This window comes from Ptychodera flava, chromosome 18, assembly GCF_041260155.1.
Source record: "Ptychodera flava strain L36383 chromosome 18, AS_Pfla_20210202, whole genome shotgun sequence".
Lineage (NCBI taxonomy): Eukaryota > Metazoa > Hemichordata > Enteropneusta > Ptychoderidae > Ptychodera > Ptychodera flava.
The window spans coordinates 16,990,792-17,013,690 of NC_091945.1; the positions used below are offsets into that span (position 1 = coordinate 16,990,792).

General features: G+C 40.2%; 1 protein-coding gene across 1 annotated transcript in view; it reads right to left on the minus strand.

The window, feature by feature from the left end:
* The window catches only part of LOC139117018 (uncharacterized), a 37,872-nt gene extending 15,641 nt beyond the window's left edge, over positions 1-22,231 (minus strand). The window contains exon 1 of the mRNA XM_070679819.1: positions 21,939-22,231. Coding sequence (XP_070535920.1) covers positions 21,939-22,124 — 186 coding nt within the window. The 5' untranslated portion in view covers positions 22,125-22,231. The remainder of the gene's footprint in view (positions 1-21,938) is intronic.
* Positions 22,232-22,899: the final 668 nt, after the last annotated feature.

Here is a 22,899-nt window from a genome sequence, read left to right on the forward strand (position 1 = left end):
AAACGACGTTCCTATCTTCGCCATAAACTTTTAACAACGGAGATCAGATTTGTTAGTATTTAACTGCGTCGTGGAAAGCCAACGCGAGCGTTGTCAGTTTTATGCGTCCTATCTCTCGGAGCTGACGCAAAAATGTCCGTTTCGGAACCCCATCACAAAAACAAATACCAAACGATGCCGTTTTCTCAGCCCTTGGCATTTCATTGTTTCACCCCAGTGAAACATGTGTAGATAGAAGGAAAACACGATTTATCGTTGGCAAAGACGCCGGTTTCCAAGCAACAAACATGATCGCGTTCGCCCACTGAACACCGTACGAGTGAATGATACAGCGACTTGGTGAAAGGCACGCGTTCAGCCTATCAGGCAAAAATATACATAATTGAGAAATGTACATTGATGTTGCTTTCGGCAACGCCATGTGAAATAAATTTAATTGATTCCATTAGAAAATTACTTTCAGCGTGGAATGTGCTTTAAAAGGAAACGACGGGCCATTTTAATATAAAAGATTGACTTTCATAATGTGTTGGCGTTGTTTGCGAAGATTGGACGAGCTAATTTACCGAATGGCATTCACTACAAGCTACTTGAACAATCAATGTCAAAACGACACCTTGGAATATGAGATAGTACATCATCTTCAGCTGTGTGCAAGATACAAGTGCTGTTTCCAAATTCATGACGACAGTGCCTGTGTTCTCACGCGTCTCGACTCGAAATTTAAAGTCTTCGACTGTTGATCAAACTTTCCGTAAGAAAACTTGAAACCACTCTCTTTTAAATTCAAACTAAAAATTTAGATTAACATGCGAGTGTTGGTGCTACGGAAAAAAGATCCTTAAATTTACCGATATTTGAAATTCAAAATGGCCGCCATCCCTGTGTAAACTTTATGGCCAGGGAAAATACATTTATGATTTTCACGAAAAGAAGATAGTGAAAACTATATTTAGCCCAAGAGCTTCAAAATGAGCAAACACAAGTCGTAGATCAGAAAAGTATTGTAAAAAATTTGAGGGTTCGATTATCTGTCCTTGAGGCACCTTCTACCTTACAGCCTATACGATGTGAGTAGTAATAGAATATTCCTTATTATGATAAATAGAATTTTACAGCCCCATTTTATTCATTTATCTAAATGGGCGAAAGGAAAATTTAACCATCCATGTAACTAAAGTGCGAACCCTGACCTATATACGAACTCACGCACGCGCAGCAGTTCATTGTTCTGAACTAAGCGGGGAAATTCCCTGCTGAGCATGTTTATACACGTTCCGAAGGTGTACGGGGAATTCCGTGTGAGTCAACCGGTCATCAAACTAGCCTATATAAAGGACCCCGTTGTCAGTCCGACCGGCCGGTCGCGGAGTCTAGCTGATGTTGAACACGAAGTTCCTATCGGTAGCGAACTTGTTCACCGATAGATAAAATTTTAGTAATTTCCTCTGAACTTAAAATATGACGAAAGACCATTACTTCAAACAATATGAGACGTTTCAGATGAATGGTACTGATATCTAAAGTGTTCACTCTTTTATCTCTACGTACAAATGTAGTTCCTAAGTCGTTCTCTATTCTATTCCCACCAACAAAACATTCAATACTCATTTCCCCTCCCCGATCTTTATCAATACTTATGATAATATCACAAGTTGTTCTGTTATCTGTTTTCATAGCATAATATCCAACCAAATCGTCAAATTCATCTCCAGTAGCTAACTTTACACATCTAATGAGAACTGTACCATGTTGAAGTATTTTCATATTATCAGTCATCTGTTGATTTACAGTCTGTAAAGTGAGACAGCTGCCTCATCACCGACACTTTTAAGACCCAGTTTCTTTAAAGTTGTGTCCCAAAATAATCTAACTGGAACTCCGCTAGCTGTATACGAGCAATAATTCTCCCCCTCGTTTATCCACCTTCTTAGTGTATTATCTGCCTTCATTATTGTATTAAGAGGACTAATTTTAAGATGAATTGGTATACCAAGAAGTGCAATGTATGGATTTGTAGGAGTAAGCCAACTACGAAAATCTAACAACTTGTACTTGTTAACATTGCTATCGAAATAAATAACATTCGGAGTTCCTGGTGGTTCAGCAACACCTCCTGCAATTTCACTATCCAATATATCTAAGATGTTACGCGGCACATTATAAGGCATGAATTTCTTCTGACTAGCCGAATCCCATGTCAGAGCAAAAGGAGTAGGATCATTCGAAGCCTTTGTGGCGTCAATTACAGTTTCATCAATGTCTTTAAGTTCGGAAAATTCTACAGCATGCTCGTGGGATTGCACCGCGGCATTGGCTAAAACGAAATATTTTTCGCGGTCCTTGTAACGAAGGACGTAATCCTTATTATGATTAGCAGCCATCTTAGTATTATTGTTAACTTTAACATCACTCAGATCTTCAAGCTCAAGATTTTGCATACGAATTGTACCTAGACCGAAGCCACTTGGATCAGACATACTCCGTAGGGACCTATATACAGTGAAAATTAAAATAATACCTTGTAATATACAATACACAATCATGGCTTCAGCAATAGGAATGACAGTTCTCGGTGCTGTATTAAATGCAACGGCATTCACAGGAGGAAATATTATCGGACAAAAGCTTTCTGGGAATGGTGAGGCTCTTATTGAAGAGAAAGTCCGACATGATAAAGCATTAGAAAATTTGAACATGATCGCAACGTCTGGTCAGAAAAAAGATTACTACAGGCTGACTGGGAAAGAGAAAATCAGGCAAAGGATGCACATGCTGCGGCAGAATTAAGAGATACAGATGCAGAAATCCTGGAAGAAGCAGAAGCGGTGCAAAGCAACTCTACGTCAAGTCCAGCGCAAGCGTTAGCGCAATTCTCAGATTATTATCAACCCAGCCCTGAGCAAAAGAAATATGAGATGATCTATATTGCTGGAGGATTGGTCGTGGGATGGTTTATCTTCCGATAGGTTACACCTAGGACCCCGCTTCGGGACTACAATAATTCAATACAAAAGCTAATTGGCCAGTTATTGAAATCGATCATGTTCCCATCCTGATCTGTTATCCAGATACGCATTGAATTCATGTAATCTCCCCCTTTTCTCAATGGCATAGAAATTGCTCCGTTTTTAAAATCGTAAGTAACCTTTTCACTTATTTCTCTCGTATCCCGGATGGGAAGTATTTGTAAACAGTTCGATACTTTCCCCTGTATGTATCCTCCGGAGGCACCCGAACCAAATGAAACATAATTTCCAGTAACATCGACTACATCTGAATGAACTATATATTTAGTGACTGTTAAGAAATCCACTTTCTTCGGACTCATAGTACTTTTTATAACTGGGTTGTCCTCAGGTTTATCTGAAAAGCCGACGACGTTGGCGAAGCTACCTGTGGCATTGAAATAGACTTTAATATCTTTAGCCAAAGTTAGATAAACATGGTTTGTCGGCAGATGTTTTTCAAAATTAATTTTTTGCTTCAACCCGATTGCTTTGTTTAACGTATCGATATTGTAGTTACCTGGACGTATTGATTTAGTCTTCTTCGGTTGGTCACCTTCTTGATATTTTATTACATTATTCGTCGATGTTATGTTATGCCATGAATTATATAGTCCGCACTCTAGCAGTCTTATCTTCGTAAACTGTGTCGTGTCAATGCAAGGGTAAAAATTAACAGTGACTGGTTCACCTGTTTGGCTTTCAATCCAAATGATCATTGTTGTACGTTGTATATATTACTAAGTATAAGTGTTCGATGAATATTATTATTATTCCGAAGGTGCCCATTACACAGTATAAGGTTCTGCAGGAATAATATTTTTCTGTTCAAGGAGATCTTTGGTCGCAACCGCAGCAGCAGTCGCACCGCCTAATTTTGCCAATCGAGTCAAATTTGGACGACTTGGATCGCCAACCTCTATTTTCAGAAATTTGCTGGAGATCATAAGATATCCCATCGCAAGTCCTGCGATTACAATACCATCGTACATTGTGTTTACAACTGTTTTAATATCCATGATTGCTGACTAGTATATAAAATAAAAAATAAAAAAAAAATATGGGGAGTTAATCCATCTCATACAATGTAGAGGAGCTGGGTCCTCTCTCTCCCTCTCCCTCCCCCTCCCCCTCCCCTGTCGGAACTGTTCCGGAGGGAGCTGCTACGTGCTCTGTTTTTTTCGCTTTCTGGGGAGCAGCCCTTCCGATCTGGACTCGATCGATTAACGGGACAGGGGCATGTCGAGCACGCCCCCAATATAGCCCTAATGCAGTCAATGAAACTCCACAATTCCTAAAACAAGATAACATTTATTATACCAGCGTGAATTATTATCACACTGTTCTTTCATTGTAGGTGGTAGGCTTATACAGTTTGTCGCTACCGCATCACTCCCCTCCCCTCCCTCCCCTTCATTGCTTGGCGTTTCTTCTCCTTGTTTTGCCTGTTCCATTCCGCTAATTTCTTGCCCGCAGCAACTCTCCCTGGATGCTTCGGCGGTAACGTCACTTTCTCTATGTTGCGCTGTGTCGGAATCGTTTCCGTTTCCGTTTCCGGTGTGGGCTCCGTCGGCGGGGCCGCGAGTCGTTTGCTGAGTCGGCGAAGTTGAATCCATTTATTTCAGGTACTATATTAAACCCGATTTTTTTAAAATTTAAATGTTTACCCGTAATTAAACCGGTGGAAACTAGAGCAAGTATGGGGCCCCACGTGTACGCTATCCGTCCTGATAATCGTTTTTATTTCACTGTTTAGAATAAAATCCTTTTTAAGATCAGTGGCATAGTTATCTCGATCATCGATTGGAACTACCTGACTTATTGCACGGGCTCCTAGATCTATGAAACTTTGAGTGATATTATCACTTATAAGAGAACTGTATTTCGCTTCATAGACTTTAAATGCTTTATTCACCGTTTCATCTCCCCATTTTTCTACGTCAGCAACTGAAATCTCCTTACCAAAAAATAACTTGCTTTGACCACTTGCGATGACACAGAGTATTTTTTCACGTTTCGTCTCTATTATGGATCGATTATGTCCGACGCTGCGGTTGGTAGTGCCCCTTCGGAATGCGTGTATTTGCCGCTGCCGATGTCTTTATTAAATTCTCCATTGTTTGCAGTATATTATCTATTCTTAGTAAAAAATAAAAATTCGTTTAAACCTGAATCCGAAATATAATATTAACATGTCTGGAATGTTAGTATGATTCCGACAGGATTCCGGGAAAATTCTCCTCCATTTAAATCTATCTGTATATAGAAACACGAATAATGAGTACAGACCTATTCCCAGTTGCTTTTCAATTGAATAAGACGAGCGTACCGACAGTACAGCATGCTGATACCCCCCTTCCAAACCGGACGGGGGAATAAAACCTATTCTCATGGACTTAGAAATATATGTAACGCCGACAGATAAATTTACTTTTCATCCACGGATATATTTAAAGATAACGTAATCACTCATCGATCAGCTAAAGAAAGTAATGTCTGGCTGGGCGGACCAAAGATGAAATACTGGGACCAGCAATTAAATTTCGCCGTATGGTGCAGCACTACTGGTTGTGGTATATCATTCGCCCATCTCTTCGATAAGAAATTTCCTCCGCAAATACGATCATTCTGCCGTTTCCATGTATACTTTACAATACGTCGGATCCTTCACGAAATGGGCGTTGCACTTCCAGACGATACCCCCACCTTCAAAGCGGGCGACAATCCGTACAAATCTCGTCCAATATGAACTTCTCTGTACAGAATTTGGAAATATAAGTCCAACGAAGTCCGACTTTCGTTATCGAAAAGGTCAAAATAAAGGTCTTGGTTATGGATATGAATATTACACTAATCGTGGGCCCGTTCGACAGCCAAAAGCAATATACAACGGTCGTGACTTTTTCCTCTCCGCCGACGGAGGCGTTTTCTATACACATACCATTTTTGGAAAGAAAAAACATGTACTGTCCGACAAAGAACGACCACACTATTATTTCTTCCGAAATGATGGATCGGAGGGACAATACAATAGTTTCATTCCTCTGAAGGGAGACTCGGGACTAACAAAGGCCGGTCTCGCCCGCCTCAATGAAAGTCTTGAAGCCTACGTATATTGCATACTCGGTGCACAAGCAAATATTCGCAGTACCATTGTGGGGGATACTGGCAGCGCAGAGCAAGTCCGAAAAGAATTCGGCGTTCTCCTCGAAGATGAAATTCGTAATACCGACAAAGTAATCAGTTATAGGCGATATCAAGACACAATAATGAATACTGGTGTCAAATTTGATATGGCCGTTTCGCCCAATTTACTTCTCTTGCCGTCTGAGATGGTCATTCTTTCGGGCCCGGCGATCTCAGGTTATAATAATGAATTGCAATACGCACAGAATCTATGGTGTTCGGGTGAACGGTGATATAAACACGGAAGTTCGAGAAAGTGCTGTACACGAGATGGAAGGAGGAGGGGAGGGGGGAGATCCTGTGAAGTGGCAGGACGAGCCCGGAGACCACCACCTCACAATGACACAACTCGGATTCGGTCCCCTCCCCTCCCCTCCCCGGAACGGGCAGCAGCCGTGACCGGCGCAGACCCTATTCACGAATATGGTAAAATTGGTTTGTTATCTTTAGCAATATTCATTACTATTGTAGGTACTGGAATAAAGTCACTAACTATATAGTTCATTCAGATGCTGTCGATGTGACTGGGTTTCATCTAACTCGAACCAGTAACTTAAAAGAACTAGAAGAGATTCATTAATTTACAGTATATAGATCCAGAGGAAATGTCAATATACGTAACCCCACCATTCAACATGATTATAACTGGACCGACATATTCTGGCAAAACAGAATTTATGTTGGACCTCCTCACCGGTCCGTACTTAAGGAAATTCGAATATGTGATATTCATTTGCCCAACATTCATGAATAATAAAGCGTATAATAGAAGATTCATTTTCACCGATGATAATGTGTTTATATTTCCAGTCGGACTCGATGCAGTGGATGATACATTAACCTACGTGCATAAAGAATGGGCTGGAACGAACACTTTAATAATCCTCGATGACTGCGCCTCGTCCAAAGATATGAAGAAGCGCAGTAACGTTTTAGTCCAACTTGGTTTCAGCGCAAGACATGACGGATTATCTGTCTGGGTTCTGACTCAACAATATACTAGTATTAGTAAACCATTTAGGGAAACATACAGATGTTAGTACTATTTTACACACCGAACAAGATAGACAACAAAACTATTATAAAAGAATATGGAATGGAGGTGTCAGAACGGGAAGCCGTGGGCCTAATCAAGCAATTGAAAAGTAGGCCATTCAGTAAACTAGTATTTCGTTTACGGCATCCGTATAGTATGAGATTTATAGAGGGTCCGGTGGCCGCCGATTTTGGTACTATATAGATGCCCTCCGTACGACATAAAATTATTCGTATAATATAGCAATTATGGAAGCTGAAGCCGAAGGCACTCTTAGAGAATTATATTACAACCCGAAAACTGGTTTTGGAGGTGTACAAAAATTGTATGACGCAGCACGGGCCAGCGGACTCCACGTCACTAAGAAAGAGGTGAAGGACTGGTTAAAAACTCAGCTAACTTATAATCTACATAAACGGTACCTCGTTCTCATGCTACGGGCGGCCGACGCGTTTTTGTAACATCGATAGACTCACAGTGGCAAGCAGACCTTGTGGAATTCCCTGCAGCATTCGCAAAAGAGAATCATAACATTCGATACATGCTAACAGTAATCGATGTACTCAGTAATATGCCTGGGCTAGGCCAATACAGTCAAAAACGGCCGATGACACTCTGAAGGCACTACAAGATGTGATTAAGAAATCCGGGAGAAGGCCCGACAAACTTCAGACAGATGAGGGGCGGGAATTTACTAACCGAAAAATGCAGGGGTGGTTGGAGGAGGCGGGAATTCACTGGTTTCACACCTACAGTGATAAAAAAGCTAGCGTCGTTGAACGTTTTAATCGGACTCTTAAGACGATGATGTGGAAATACTTTACATATAAACAGACACGTTCCTGGCTTTCTATTCTACCAGAACTTCTTGAGAATTACAATAACACCGTACACGGAAGTATCAAAATGAAACCAGGGACGTAACAGAGGAGAACGATTGGCAGGCATTTTATACACTATTCGGTCCTGAGTTGGCAGCCGGGGAGTTGACCCTGAATTCAAGCCGGGAGAACGGGTCCGAATTACAAAATACAAGACCACTTTAAGAAAGGATATTTACCAAATTGGACAGAGGAGATTTTCGTAGTTTCAAAAGTTGTGTACGCAGCTGGCTTGGGAACGCCACCAGTTTACAAAATAAAAGATCTGAATGGAGAGGAAATACTTGGCACTTTCTACTCCGATGAACTTCAGAGCGCACCTTCAGAACGCGACGAGCTGTACAGAGTAGAACGAATTTTGAAGACGAAAAAAATTAGAGGAAAGAAATATTATCTGATAAAATGGAAAGGTTATCCAGAAAGTTTCAATAGTTGGGAGCCGGAGGAAAATGTTATTAGAACTTCGTAAGTTCCTGTCCATGGTACTTGTCAAGTACTAACGTAAGTACTACGTAAGTTCCTGTCCATGTACTTGTCAAGTACTACGTCAAGTACTAACGTAAGTATTTACGAAAGTTATTCAATAAGTACCATGGAAAAAGTCTTAATTTCTTGAAAGCCGAAAGTGTCAGTTTACCACCCCACTTCCACCCCCCACCTGGCCAAGTATTTATCATGTACTGTCGTAAGTAATGTTCACTTACTGCATCTTTTTCGGCCGTATGTGGATGAGGTGGGGCCCCTCGGTTCCTCCGGAGGCACATATTAAGTTTGCAAGATCTTCAAAACGACTTCTCATGTTGCCACAGTCCGTTCTTTCGAGTCCCCCTTTTTCAGCTTTATCGATAAGTTCTGGTTGAAGTATAATGTACACAACTGACATGAGCCATAGACAAGTAACTTCAAAGTCCGGTGTTACAGAACCGTAGGGTTTCATAATGTCAAGTGCTCGTAGGTCAAACGAAGCATTATAAGCACACACAGATTCACAAGCATTAAGAAGTTTGTGTAGGTTCTTTAGTGAGACTCGAGGTTGTTCTAGTTGTTCTTGACCAGGTGGGAAGTACGCTTTTTCAAGTTCCTCCTCCTTGAAACCGTCTATTAAAAATCCCTGGCTGCCGCCGCTCCATGCAATTCCAAAGTCAAAAGCTCGTGGATATTCTACTGGTCCGACTGTCTCGGTATCAATTGTTGGATTAAGTATATTCTTGAGAACGAGGGGGGTAAGAGCGTTCCGAATTACCAAACATGGAAGTCTGTAGTCGTGGCAAATTTCTAAGAAAGTCTGTTTGAACTTATTGTGAATCTCTTCTAGTTCTTCTAAGGCGGTACGGTGATTTCGTACGACCTGGCTCGAGTCAACACATTCCGCCTGCAATAATCCCAGGGCATATCTTTGAATATGATAATGAAACTGGGTAAATGGTCAAATGCTCTAGAAACAATCTTTTTTCTTCCGTTGCCACGGAACCCCCGGATTCTAGAAAAAGTTAGATGTTGAATTATGGAAGAGTCACAAATAATGTATTGTTCTGAAGGGAGCCCAGCCGACATTGTAAACTAAGAGTATGTTCTATAAACTGATTCTGAAAATCGGCAATCGAAACGTGGGTGACACGCCCATTATAAAAGTCGGCAATGTTGCTAGAAAAACTAGTGTCAAATTCTGGTACGTGAGACGCAGCCAAATTTACTGCATCGTAACTCTTACCACTTCCAGTTGGTCCATTTATGAATATGTATGACATTTTGGGGATACTATATCATAGAAAATTTTTTAAATTTTTTTCTTATAAGATATATTACGAAAGACAATGGCAATCCTTTCTATTTCAGATGCAATAAAAATACTTGAAATGGGAGAAGGGGAATTCGAATCATGACGAAGGGAAATCATATTTGGTGAATCTTTGTAGATCCTTTCATATACATAGACAGTGAGCTAGAAGTAGTTTTTCAACATCGGACCTAAATATGGATCCAACGATCCAGCTACATGCGATGAAATGTGTGTCCGTTGGCAACCGAGTCTTCAAAAGTTTACCGATTTAATAATATTCCGTACCTTAGGTGAAAGTTTCGATGCAAGCACTGCTAAAAGTTATGCTGCAAGCCTGGCCGCTCACTCCAAGAATACTACCGGATTTTACAATCCATCTAAAGTGTATCAGAAGCGAGGGAGCGGGGCGCAGCCAGTGGCGTATTTTAAATTTCAGTTTAAAAGAGGGAGAGGGAGAAATCACGATTTCGCTACATGTATTGATATGGTTCAAGAAATTGACTGTGGTTTTAAAACAGTGAGCCCATTGCCAGTCCGAGAAAATCCTGCTATTGTACCTCGTAATATCAGGAAAGGTAGTAAGATAGAATTCTTAGCATTTAAACCGCGCTTAAATAAACGTGCCCTTTCTTTCACTGTTGAGAGATTAATATTTTGTGCTGCGCCTAATAAACCAGAAATTCAAGATGCGGAAGAACTAGTCGACTTAGAAAGATTAGGCGAGATATATAAACAAATAAATGCTGCCAAAAATATTATAGTGGATTTTGATGAACTATCATAGAATAATATTTTTCATTTAAAAAATTTTATCATAGTTGAAGATATATCATAAAGATTATTATGGCCCGTCGATTACATACAGCATTCAAGGGAGCAGTTTTACTAAAAGAATTTCCTGAAGTCAAGCGAGTCAAGGATATCGGGAGCTGGTGGATATTGAAGGTATGGTCAAGGGACCGAAAGATGTACTCTGTTTATACTGAAATGGAAGTCAAATTATCGGATCCGAAAACTGGTAATACACAAAATCGTACATTGCCTGTTAAATTAAAAGATACATACACAAGAGGATCGGATGTGAAGACAACAATTAATAGATCGCTACGACCATATGCTTGAACAATTGAAAATGTTGAGGGTTCTGGTCTCGTTCTCGAGGAGATACTTAATTTCGAAGTAATTCTAGTAGAAGTTTTACTCGGGGCTGGCTCGATTCAACTACCTGAATGGTTAAAAAATAAGCATTGTGTGAGTGATCTTATTCTTCCTTTCGGTAGCGAGAACTGCTTCCAGTACGCCGTCGTAGCAAGTCTAAAGTTAACTGATCCCGCGTTTCGTGAAAAGAAATGTGGTCAGACTAGGAAAAAACTGGAAGACGTACGACAAATTTATGGCCGACTACTGTTGGGGTGGAATACCATTTCCCACGCCCGCTGATAAGACTATATTCAAGCGCTTCGAGCAGCAAAATCCAGGGGTCAAACTTCAAGTATTTCAGATCTATGAAAATGATCCCGATCCATCTGGTATAATACAGTTATATAGTGGTGGAGCCCCTGTTGGAACGGATCAAGTAGCAAATATCTTACTGATAGTTGACGAAGACGGCGGCGGCCACTTCGTTCCAATTACTGCGTTAAATCGCCTTATTAATTCTAATACTAATCGTAAGAATAAGCACAGAAGTAAGTGTATTTGCCCGGTTTGTAAAAGAGGTTTTAAGTCAACAGAAGAATTAGAAATACATCAGGTGTACTGTGGAACAGACGACGCACAGCCAGTTTTTCCTAAGGAAGTATGTCAATTCGAAGGGCATAAGAAGAAGGTGCCCTGTCCGTACGTTATCTATGCAGATACTGAAGCAATTATTGAGCGGGGCACTGGCCGGCACATTCCAATTGTCTTTCGTATGTTATGGTGGAACGGGGGTTGGGCCGGCCCACTGTTTATGGTAAAAGAACATTCACGGGGCTCTCCTGTGTTACAGAATTTCTAAAAGATATGAAGAAAAGGGCCGAGTATTATTCGAAATCGTATTATTGGAAAATTGTGGCTATGAAAGATCCTTCTAATTACCGGCGCGACGGATGTGATCCAGACTGTATTGCATGTGGAGAGCCGCCGGATACCGAGTAGCGAGGGAAGGAACGACTTTTTATTGCGAAGGATGTCGACCGTCGAGAACCATTCCTATATACTTTCACAACCTCAAGGGATACGATGGTTCTTTTATTTGAAAGAATTACATGAAATAATGCTGACGCCGGAGGGGGACCAGAGCCGAAAATCATAGCTAAGACGGGCAATGGTGGAATTATGGGTCTCTCGAAAACATTTATTTTTCACGCCTCAATTGTTGTCGCGGAGGGGGAGGGAGATAAAGAAACGTTTCTTTCTATAAAGTTTATGGATAGTGCTCAGTTGATGAGGGGTCATTGGCGAAGTTGGCAACGACTGTGCCGGACCACGGATGGACGGCAGTACCACTTACGTACCCGGACATTCAGCGGCGAAAGGTTTCTTCCCATACGAATATTTAGATTCCCTCGAGCGATTAGAAGAGGGTGAGCTCCCGGAGAGGGGGGAATTTTATAGCGAATTAACGGAAGAGGGGATTTCAGAATCTGATTATGAGCATGCATTGAAGGTGTGGGATAAAGTGGGATGTAAGACGATTAAAGATTATATGGAATTCTATTGTGAGACGGACGTTCTCCTTCTTGCAAATATATTCGAAAATTTCCGCGACACATGTTTAGAAGCGTACAAGTTAGATCCAGCCCACTATATGTCAGCGCCTGGCTTGCGCCTGGCTTGACATGGGATGCTATGTTACTTTACACGGGTAATAAATTTGGGCTCATTCAAGATGCTGAGCAGATGAATTTCGTACAGAGGGGAATTCGAGGCGGCATCAGCCAGTGTAATATTCATTACTTAAAGACAAATCATCCGGCCATCGCTGACGCCGGCGCCAATTACGATCCTGAGAAACCAGTGACCGAAATAAAATATCTCGATGCAAACAATCTCTACGGCTGGGCAATGAGTCAACGCAATGCCTACGGGCGGACTTCATTGGATGACGATGGAAGAATGGGAGAATGGTCTGCTCAGAATGACGGAGCAGGATTTGATTGGGGACCTGGCGCCACCTTTCCGCCAAGTTTTCTAGAAGTAGATCTAGAATATCCGGCCGAATTACATGAAGAACACAGCGATTTGCCATTAGCACCGCATCACTATGAATTTCCGAGGCAGGGCGGTCGACTGATTACAAGTGTGATGGATAGAGAGTCCTATGTCTTACACTACAAGTTGCTGGAATTCTATCTTCGGATGGGAATGAGATTGAAAAAGATTTATCGGGTGCTTGCTTTCGATGAAGCTCCATGTCTCGCGAAATATATTGACTTTAACACTAAAATGAGGACAAAGGGGAGGACAGATTTTGAAAGAATTTCTATAAGCTGATGAATAATGCAATGTTCGGTAAGACAATAGAAGATGTTCGAAAGTACAGAGACTTTAAATTTGTTTCGGACTGGAACGGCACGGATAGTGGACGTAAAAGATTCAGAAGTATAATCCAAAGATGAAACATATAACTTCATAACTTCCGAAGAGGATGGTGATTCCTGCGACAGTGCCCTACTGGAACTGAAAACGGATGAGCATAGATATGTAAAACCAGTTTTCATTGGTGCGGCGGTGCTTGAACTTTCTAAGCTGCTTATGTATGAGACGCATTACAATTACTTTCGGGTCAAGTTCCCTGGAATACGATTAGCCTACATGGATACTGACAGTTTTGTTTACAGTGTACCGATCCCGAACGCCTCCCCGGACCCGGACGGCTCACGCGTCAGCACTTTCAATGATATAGTCCGAGAAGATGTTGAAAAGAATGGTGAGAAGTCTATATATGATACTAGTGGGATGAGTGGACCCAACTTTCCGAAGATTAATAAAAAAGTGATAGGTAAATTTAAAGATGAGTTGAATGGTGAACCTATTCTTGATTTTGTCGGCATACGCTCGAAAGTGTATGCTTTTCGAACTCCAACTTCGGAGACGAAAAAAAATAAAGGGTGAAAGATGTTTGTGTTAGAAAACATTTGAACTTTGAAGATTATAAAGATCTGTTTGAAACTGGGAAGAAGCCCGAGCCGGCACAGTTTGTACAGTTTGTACGGAAAAAGGCTGGAGAAATCCGTAGTGAAAAGCGTAGTAAAATCATGATGGCGCCAATGATATCAAACGTGTGCAGCTATACAATCCAGACACAGGCGAATGGTTGGCAGAAACATGGCCGATAGGACGGACGACGGGTTTAAAATTGTAAAGACTTTAATCTACTATTTTCAATAGAGACCAGGGCATCGCTAATAACATAAACGTGGGCAAATATATTTTCATCGCGAGCGTCATCGCCAACCTAATTGTGGTGTCTTTCTTCAGGATTTCAAGTTGAATTCCGTCCTTTGTGTTCATTACTTTTAAACCATTTCCATGAAACTCAATATCTTTAAAACTACGCAGATCGATAAACAGACAGAATTTATTCTTCAAATAATCGACCTCATCTATATCAATTTCACACCAATCTTTATCTTCAGCAAAATACCGTCGCACCTCTCGCCAAAATTGTCTTGGTATCATCTTCTGAGCGTACACTTTATTTGCAATGCCTTCAATCATTACAGACACAGATTCAATGGAGGGTTAAGGAAAAATTCACTATTAAATTCTGGATTACCCAGTTTTTTAGTGAAGAGTATAGCGATACCTCTAATGCTACGTCGTGGTACATTTATATTTTCATTGATAACCGTGTCCGATTCTTTGAATGGGATTGTTCTAAAATAATGTATATGCTCGTAAAGGTAACTTTTTCCGTTGTTGTAATAACCAGCAGTTGACCTTGCGAGTTCGGGTCAGAAATTGTTTCGTATTCCATTTGAATGTTTTTTAATTTATAATTGGCTGTAAAAATATTATTATACATGATAAGTAATTTGAAGACGGGTGCAAGCGTAATTTCCCTTCAATATGACTCCCTAACGCTGATGGATATGCAACTCCATGGCCTGTTATGAGGGGGTGAGTGAGACGAATAGCATATTTTGTTTTATATGTGTCGAAAAGTAAATTATCATCCACGACGGCGGCATCTGCATCTTTCGCACCGCTTCTTAATTTTCTTAGATTTTCGTTCTGAATTCCGTACAGTGTCATGTTCGATCTCTCCTTTTTATGTTTGAAGAGATCACGATAGCATTCAATAAGGTTATATTTATTCAAATCGAAAAGTGTCTGACCCTCAAATGTGAGTTTCATACGCTCCACCAAATTTTTTGCAACATTTTGTACTACTCGGTTATTTTCATCTCCCATTACTTCGAGATCAAAAACCAGGTCGAAAGTATCTGGAACTAAGAGTACTCCGCTTTCTAACTTCGGACATCGTATGATAAGTGTCTGGCCTGGATCTGCCTCACTTGGATTATGAGCAATCACATGATGAGTTCTTTCTGACTTCGTTCCATTCGGTATTCGGTTGGTGAAAGTCGGTGATAATGTTCTATCGTACCCCATTTTCGTGTAATGTATATAGTAGAAGAAAAAAGAAAATAAATCACATCTTACGTTTCACTTCGTGTATATAATAACTTAGAAGAAAAAATCACATCTTTACATAAATATTTCCGTCTGCCTGAAAGATAAATCGATTGCCTGTGTCGCGAATCAATCGAAGAACCCAATATTCTTGGAGATGATGAGCCTCTTGGTCATCCTCAGTATCCTGGAATACAGCTATGAATTCTAGTCGCTTAAAGAAGTTAGTCTTTTGACATTCCTTCACGAAAGCTAATATATTATGATATAGATTATCATCTTTGAGTCGGACACCTGGATTTGCTCGAAGGATATGTCGATTTACCCGTCGAAGTTTGCACCATTCCAATTCGACAGAGAAACCAAACAGGTCTTTATTTTTAGAAAGAAACTTTGCAATATTCTTTTCACCAAACATGTCGATTCCGTAGGGGGTGATATATTAATACATAATTTTATTTATAATGACTAATGTTAAACCAGTTAAAAATATCCATAGCTGTTCTCCGACAAATCCGACCACCGATCCTGCTGTTTTTAATAGAAAACTGACGAGGGAACCGATTAAACCTGGTATTGCAGCAGCACTTTTTGCGGCCAATGTTTTTAACCATTCGCCAAATGCTTTACAATTTCTTTCGCTTTTGTATATACTTTGGGCGGACCTGAACCAGACCCCGCCAGTTCCTGCTCCCCTCCCCCTGCTCCTCCTCCTTTAGTCACAGCCAGGGCAATTGTTGATATTGTCATTCCAAGGGCAGTCAGTATTGCAGCGATTTGTAATACCATTTCGTTTAAATAACTCTGTCAGCTTCAGCCTGAGTGACAATTCTGGATCGGAAATTACATCACGAAGAGACCTAGTCGTAGCCAGTCTTTCACGTGCCCCACTGATCATATCATGTTGTACTTCAATTCGATCATTAATTTTAGCTAGTCTTGTTCTGAGTTCGGGTGTAAGTTCTGTCTGCTCTAACAGATTTTCTCTTTCACTGTAAAGCTCATTAGACGCATATTCGCCATCTTTAATTCATCAACAAAAGCTCTGTATTCAGGGTTTAGATTGTTCCATTGGTCGATTTTATTTTCAAAAGCTTTATTTTATCTGCATTACCAGAAGCATCTTGCCGTAACTCTGTCAGTTCATCTCTGTATATACCCATGTCTTTTGGCGTCATCTTCTCAGCCGGTATTTTATCCTTTTTCACATCTCAGAATGCAATGTACGTTTCACATATTCGGGCTCTGAGCTAGAGCGACCTCCGAGTACATCTCTAATAAATTCATGTCCTCCTTTTTCTCTCATTAATGTGGACAGCTTATAAAATCCACCTCCTCTATCTTTAGACAGCTTGAGGTTTTTATAATACAGCTTTCCATCCCTAACCTCAGATTCCATAGTCAATACATTTAGTGCATCCGGATCAGTAATTTTATTCTCATCTAAGAATTTATTAACCATTCTTAATTTTTCATTTGCTCTAAGTTCAGTCAAACGATCACCTTTGGGCTAGCAAGGAAAGGATCAGCTTCTGCAAGGGTATTATCATCGTCTATGAAGTATGTTTCAGCAGTAGCGTCATCATCATCATAATCATTCAAATTTGCATCATCGAAATCCTGGAGTGGTATATCTTCTCCTCCTTCTGCCATATTGTCTTTCTATATTACTACAATTATTTTTTATCATCCCTTACATATACAGTAAAAATGCACATCTCAGTTGTTGAAAGCGTTGAACAATTGGCTGATTACATAGAAAGAACAAGTGCTGCATATCGACGAAGTTATAAATTAATGGGTCGAATTGATATGGCTCTTAATATTACTAAAGGAATTCTTGTAAGCTCTGCTGTAATAGCGGCAATTCCAACAGTTCCGGTACTGTTAGCCTTAACTCCTATACCAGGTGTTGTTATTGATGTAATACAAGGAAAAACGGGTGTAGCAAAGAGACGAGAGAAATATAAACATTATTATGTTCAATATAAACAGCTGCTTACACAAATACAAGAAAAAGGTGCAACCCTTCGGAACGAGGAGGCTCCGGAGTCAGAACTTATTCAGAACATATTTCATCAGGCGCTAGAAATACAAAAACAAGAAGGATTTAGTCCGCCGCTGGAGCGATATCTACGATATTATGGATTGAATGGATATGAAAGTTAGTTCGTACCGATAGGAACTTCGTGTTCAACATCAGCTAGACTCCGCGGCCGGACTGACAACGGGGCTCCTTTATATAGGCTAGTTTGATGACCCGGTTGACTCACACGGAATTCCCGTACACCTTCGGAACGTGTATAAACATGCTCAGCAGGGAATTCCCCGCTTAGTTCAGAACAATGACTGCTGCGCGTGCGTGAGTTCGTATATAGGTCAGGGTCGCACTTTAGTTACATGGATGGTTAAATTTTCCTTTCGCCCATTTAGATAAATGAATAAAATGGGGGCTGTAAAATTCTATTTATCATAATAAGGAATATTCTATTACAGCCTATACGATGTGTGTCCAATTTGCCATATGATTTGCAGTCCGGACCAGAAATCATTTGTCAACAGCAACACTGTATAATGTATACCACGAATTGTTGTGATGACAAAGATGTCGCTTTGTATTTCAGCATATGTAAGGGAGAAGAGTTAGAAGATGTATTTGTTCAGGCGAACAAAAAATAACGATTGGCCCATCTGACATGCCTCAGTAAATCTGCCATTTTACATGAAATTGATATCATGTCACATCACCGACGCAATAATATAGAAAGGCTGACCTTCGATCAGAGGTTTTCAATGATGAATTGTTTTTTCTTGATGACAGAAAATGTACATGAGAACTCCTTGTACCAACGATGCCAATTATGCGTTCCGTCACGGTCTCAGATTGCTAGGAAAACTACGATGTCTGTCATATGATCGTCTCTCGGTGACGTTTACCGGAGTTCATAGAGTGTAATTTGCGGAAAACCCACAGTAATTTGTCCCACTGGGTGATTGTACGCGTCGATCCACGACTGATTTTCTTTTTATTTCAGTATATAGGTGACATTTCCGAAAACTGACAACAGCGAGGTCGAGCTGTATATGTAATGGTCGTGAATTTGATGGAAATAAGTAAGTATCGCGTTTTCCATTCCTTGAAGATAAAAAAGTTTTAAACTGATTCTCATAACTGGCAACAAAAATACAAATCAGGGCCCATTAAACAAGTTTATGGAGAAGAAAATTAACTTACAGACGTGTGGCATTTAAAATAATGACCGAAAAAATCTTTGGATTAAGGTAGCACGCGCATCGAAATTTAAACTTAAACTTTTGCTAAAACTTTCAGTAAAGAAACTTCAAACAATTCCCTTTCGATTTCAAAACTACAAATCAGGGGTCGCAGTGCAAAATTTGGTAGCAGAGGAACAAATTACTAAAATTTACTGATATTTGAAATTAAATTGGCCGTCATCCCAGTGTTAACGCCATGGAGAAAAATTAAATGTTCAATTTCCACAAAAAATAAAAATAATCCGGTGAAAACTTTTATCACTCCACGAAGTTCAAAATGAGCTCCTATAAGAGGGAGACAAACATGTACGTACTGTATAGTTTTAAAGTGCGAATATCTGTCCTTGAGGCGCATTCTACCGCAAGTAAATTTTCACGAAAACAAAGCCTGCGAAAGAGAAACCACCGTAGGCTGTAGTCCGGTGAGGTAAAACATTCCGAATTCTTCCATATGCGGTGTGAACTGTTGAAATAAACTTCAATAAGGTTTACTTGTGATTAACCAGTGTTAACAAATTGCAGGTTGGTGAAATCTGACAACATTCCCATTCAACCGTACAGTAACATTTAATACATTGCTACGAATGTCATTCTGGTATCTCGCAAATTTCCAAATTTCTCCTACGAACTAATCAAACGTATATTGACTATATCACATCCAAATGAAAAGACAACGTCCAAAAATAATGTGTATGGCAGAAGAATAAAAAAACTAAACATCTGAAGCAAGGTTTGGCTAGAAACATAATTTTTACGACCTTTAAAGAGAATTTTACCAATGCAATACTCTTGCCTTTTTACTGTGAAATGAAAGATAAATTATATAATCATTTTTGTAAGGTCCAAGGGTGGAATATTGTGTCATCCACGTTTATTTGTCAAAATCAGGATATTAAGTACTTTTTCGAGGGGGGGGGGGTATTTTCCTGCTTTTCCTTCACTCGATGAGGTATGATCGAAAGTGGGTAAACTTCAAAAACGGAAACGTTGCCTGCAAATCATAGTTTGAAACTATTTCTCCTTTTTTGCGATCAGCTGCAACGTGAGAGACATTCTCACAGAACGCATTGGCTATTGTCAACTTTCCGCACCAGATCCACTGTTTAGTGTACTTCACTGGTACATTGAAGTCTCGACTAGTTCAATGAGAACTATTTCAGTGGCAGGATTTAAGATTATACTTTAGCCTTGCTTATTTATATATATATATATAGAGAGAGAGAGAGAGAGAGAGAGAGAGAGAGAGAGAGAGAGAGAGAGAGAGCTCACAAATTTCTGATGAAAAGAATTCGATTCAATTCAAAATTCAAACGCTGTTGATGTAGGTTTAACTGGATCTTCTAAGGAGATCAACCTATTCACGTGGGGTCGATTCGGGCACCACCAAAGAAGAGTATGATACAAGCACTTTCAAAGACAGAATGGACAAACTGCGATTTGTATCGACGCTCGGGCTCCCTGGCATCTCGCAAAATCGCCTTAGAATCGACTTTACGGCACGAATATCTATATTATGGTAGAATGTTTTGGGGAATTTTGAATAGTAAAAGGTACTTATGCGGCAAACTCTGGGAATTAATGAGAATGAGTTCATTTTTCTTTGTATAAAGATCGCTGCTTTACGGCTCTTAAATAATAATCCTTGTTTTCACATCAACGCGATGAAAGATCGCAATCGTTGTAATTTGGGCATGCGCATTGAGATCGATACTCGATTCGTTTAGTCGACGCTTTAAAGATTCTCTTGAACATTTTCAGGTAAATCGAAAAGAGAGATGTGGGCTAAAAATATACTACTGCTACCTTAAAAGACTACACTACCTGGAGTTGTCGTAGCATATATCGTTAGAGATTCAAAGGAGGGCAATATTTTTGGTAAATTTATCCGAAATCATGTAGTAGAATATAACAAGGCGCAATTCGATTCACACTTTGACGGGTATATCGCCTGTTAGGGTCAATACTGAAACCAATTTATAAGAACAAAAACAGTCTTCAACTCGCTAGAATTTGACATCGTGGACGATGAAGAAATTGACCCTAGATCAATGAGAGTAAAAGGAGATCAAAACTGTTGTTTGTGAATCGCCTATGTGTATCTATACATGTTGGGCTTTTTGGAACGCAAAGAAACAACATGATGCATATGAAAGGAAAATAGCTACTTTTACGGATCGGGGAAAAAACAGATTGGCATATTTTCAACTTTGACCTTAGTTGTTAAAACGTTTCGGAGAACAGATCAACTGCTCTTTGCTCAATGTATACGAGCTCGAAGGACGTCTAACCCACAGCTCGTGGGATCGCAAAGCCTGGAACACTTATCTTCAATCCTCTGCAATTTTAAAGCATTATCTTTTATTTGGTATCCGAGGATTAAAAAAAACCGCAAATCTGATGCCATGGCCTTAGGGGAGTTGACGCCGAGGAATTATCGCTTTATACACAGAACGTTGATTTCTGCACGGAACGGCACATGTACAGGCGCACTATATTCACCGATGTTTGGTAGATGAGACGAGCTCGAAATGGGTTAGGCCCTATACCGCGCTGCAATACATCGTCACATTCCTGTCGCGTGTTTGAAAGTTAATGGACGGAGACAGCCAGGCATCGCATGGAAAACAATTTAATTTTACTGAACAGGAAAGCTCGAGGGGCAATTTGTTAACTTTATTAAATATCTGCTCCTTAGTATAACACATCTATACACATCCTGTGATAGACATATACGACTGTCCGTTGAAACCCGGTGGGAGAATATAATATTACCAAGGCTCGGGTCGTGTCGTGATTTTTGTAGAATTATTTCTAACTCAAACGGGTTTCAAATATCACTTATTCATTATTAACAATTAAAGAGTCTTCGTGCAGGTGATGATATACGAGCAATGTGTAGTTCCCCGATTTTTTATTTGCTGTTACAGAAAGATATTGTCTGAGATATGCGGCTACCAAAGGTAACAGAAAAGGTCCGCTTGTGTTATTTTGGGTGAAACTGGTACGAGTTGAAAATCTTTACTACCTGACAGGGTTGCAGATTGGGCAGCACAGCTGCAGATTTTTTTCCCCTCCTGTTTTCCAACGACTTGACGCGAAAAGTCTCCCCTCGGAACGATTATTAATTTTTAATGCCGAGCAACACTTACCCGAGTGCGTGGTAGTCTTTCTACGGAGCCGTCTCCGTACGCTTGCGTGTCGTCCAAATCTTGGTAACCTAGCAACCTCAGAGACGACGACGGCGGCCTGTCACGTCGAATGTGTTTCATGCCGTAATTCGAATCATGTAAGCTAGCCAAAGTTGTCAAGATCACTAGCGCACTTATGGTTCTCATGACGGTAGCGCACTCGCTGTCGGCTGGCTCTCGTATGATCCGATAACGGCCAACCCAGTCGTGTATATAGTACACCTGAGAGACGCTGCGAACGTAGGCGGAAGCCCGGCCTCGCTTCCACTTCAAGCCCCTTTTCCGGTCAACGGCTTTCCAGTTGACGTAGTTTTCTCTCAGGTAACGTCATGCAAGGCCAGGCATTAATCCTGTGACCGCCAAAACTCAGCTGATCTCAATCTTACAAATTTCACTCTAATAGTTGATCCATTGTGAACTACACATGAATGAAAATTTCAAATGGATGTATGGTGATACCCTAATACCTTGCTGTGAATATATATATATATATATATATATATATATATATATATATATATATATATATATATATATATATATATATATATATACATATATACACACAATACATACATACATATATATATATATAGATATATATAGATATATAGATACATACACACACATACATACATAGAAATTCGCCCGGGGAAAACATTTTGTTGCAACATTTAGACATAATCGAGAGAGAGAGAGAGAGAGAGAGAGAGAGAGAGAGAGAGAGAGAGAGAGGAGAGGCGGGAGAGAGAAAATGAGAAAGAGGGGGATGGGGGAAGATAGCGCAGTAGTTTGGTCATTTCAGAGTGAGACTTTGAAGTGTACATGTTTTCGTTGTTTATTTTGTACGTTTCATAACATTTGTCAATGATCCTTGTTGAAGTTGACATACCCAATTTTAATGTAACTGAGGCTGCCTTCA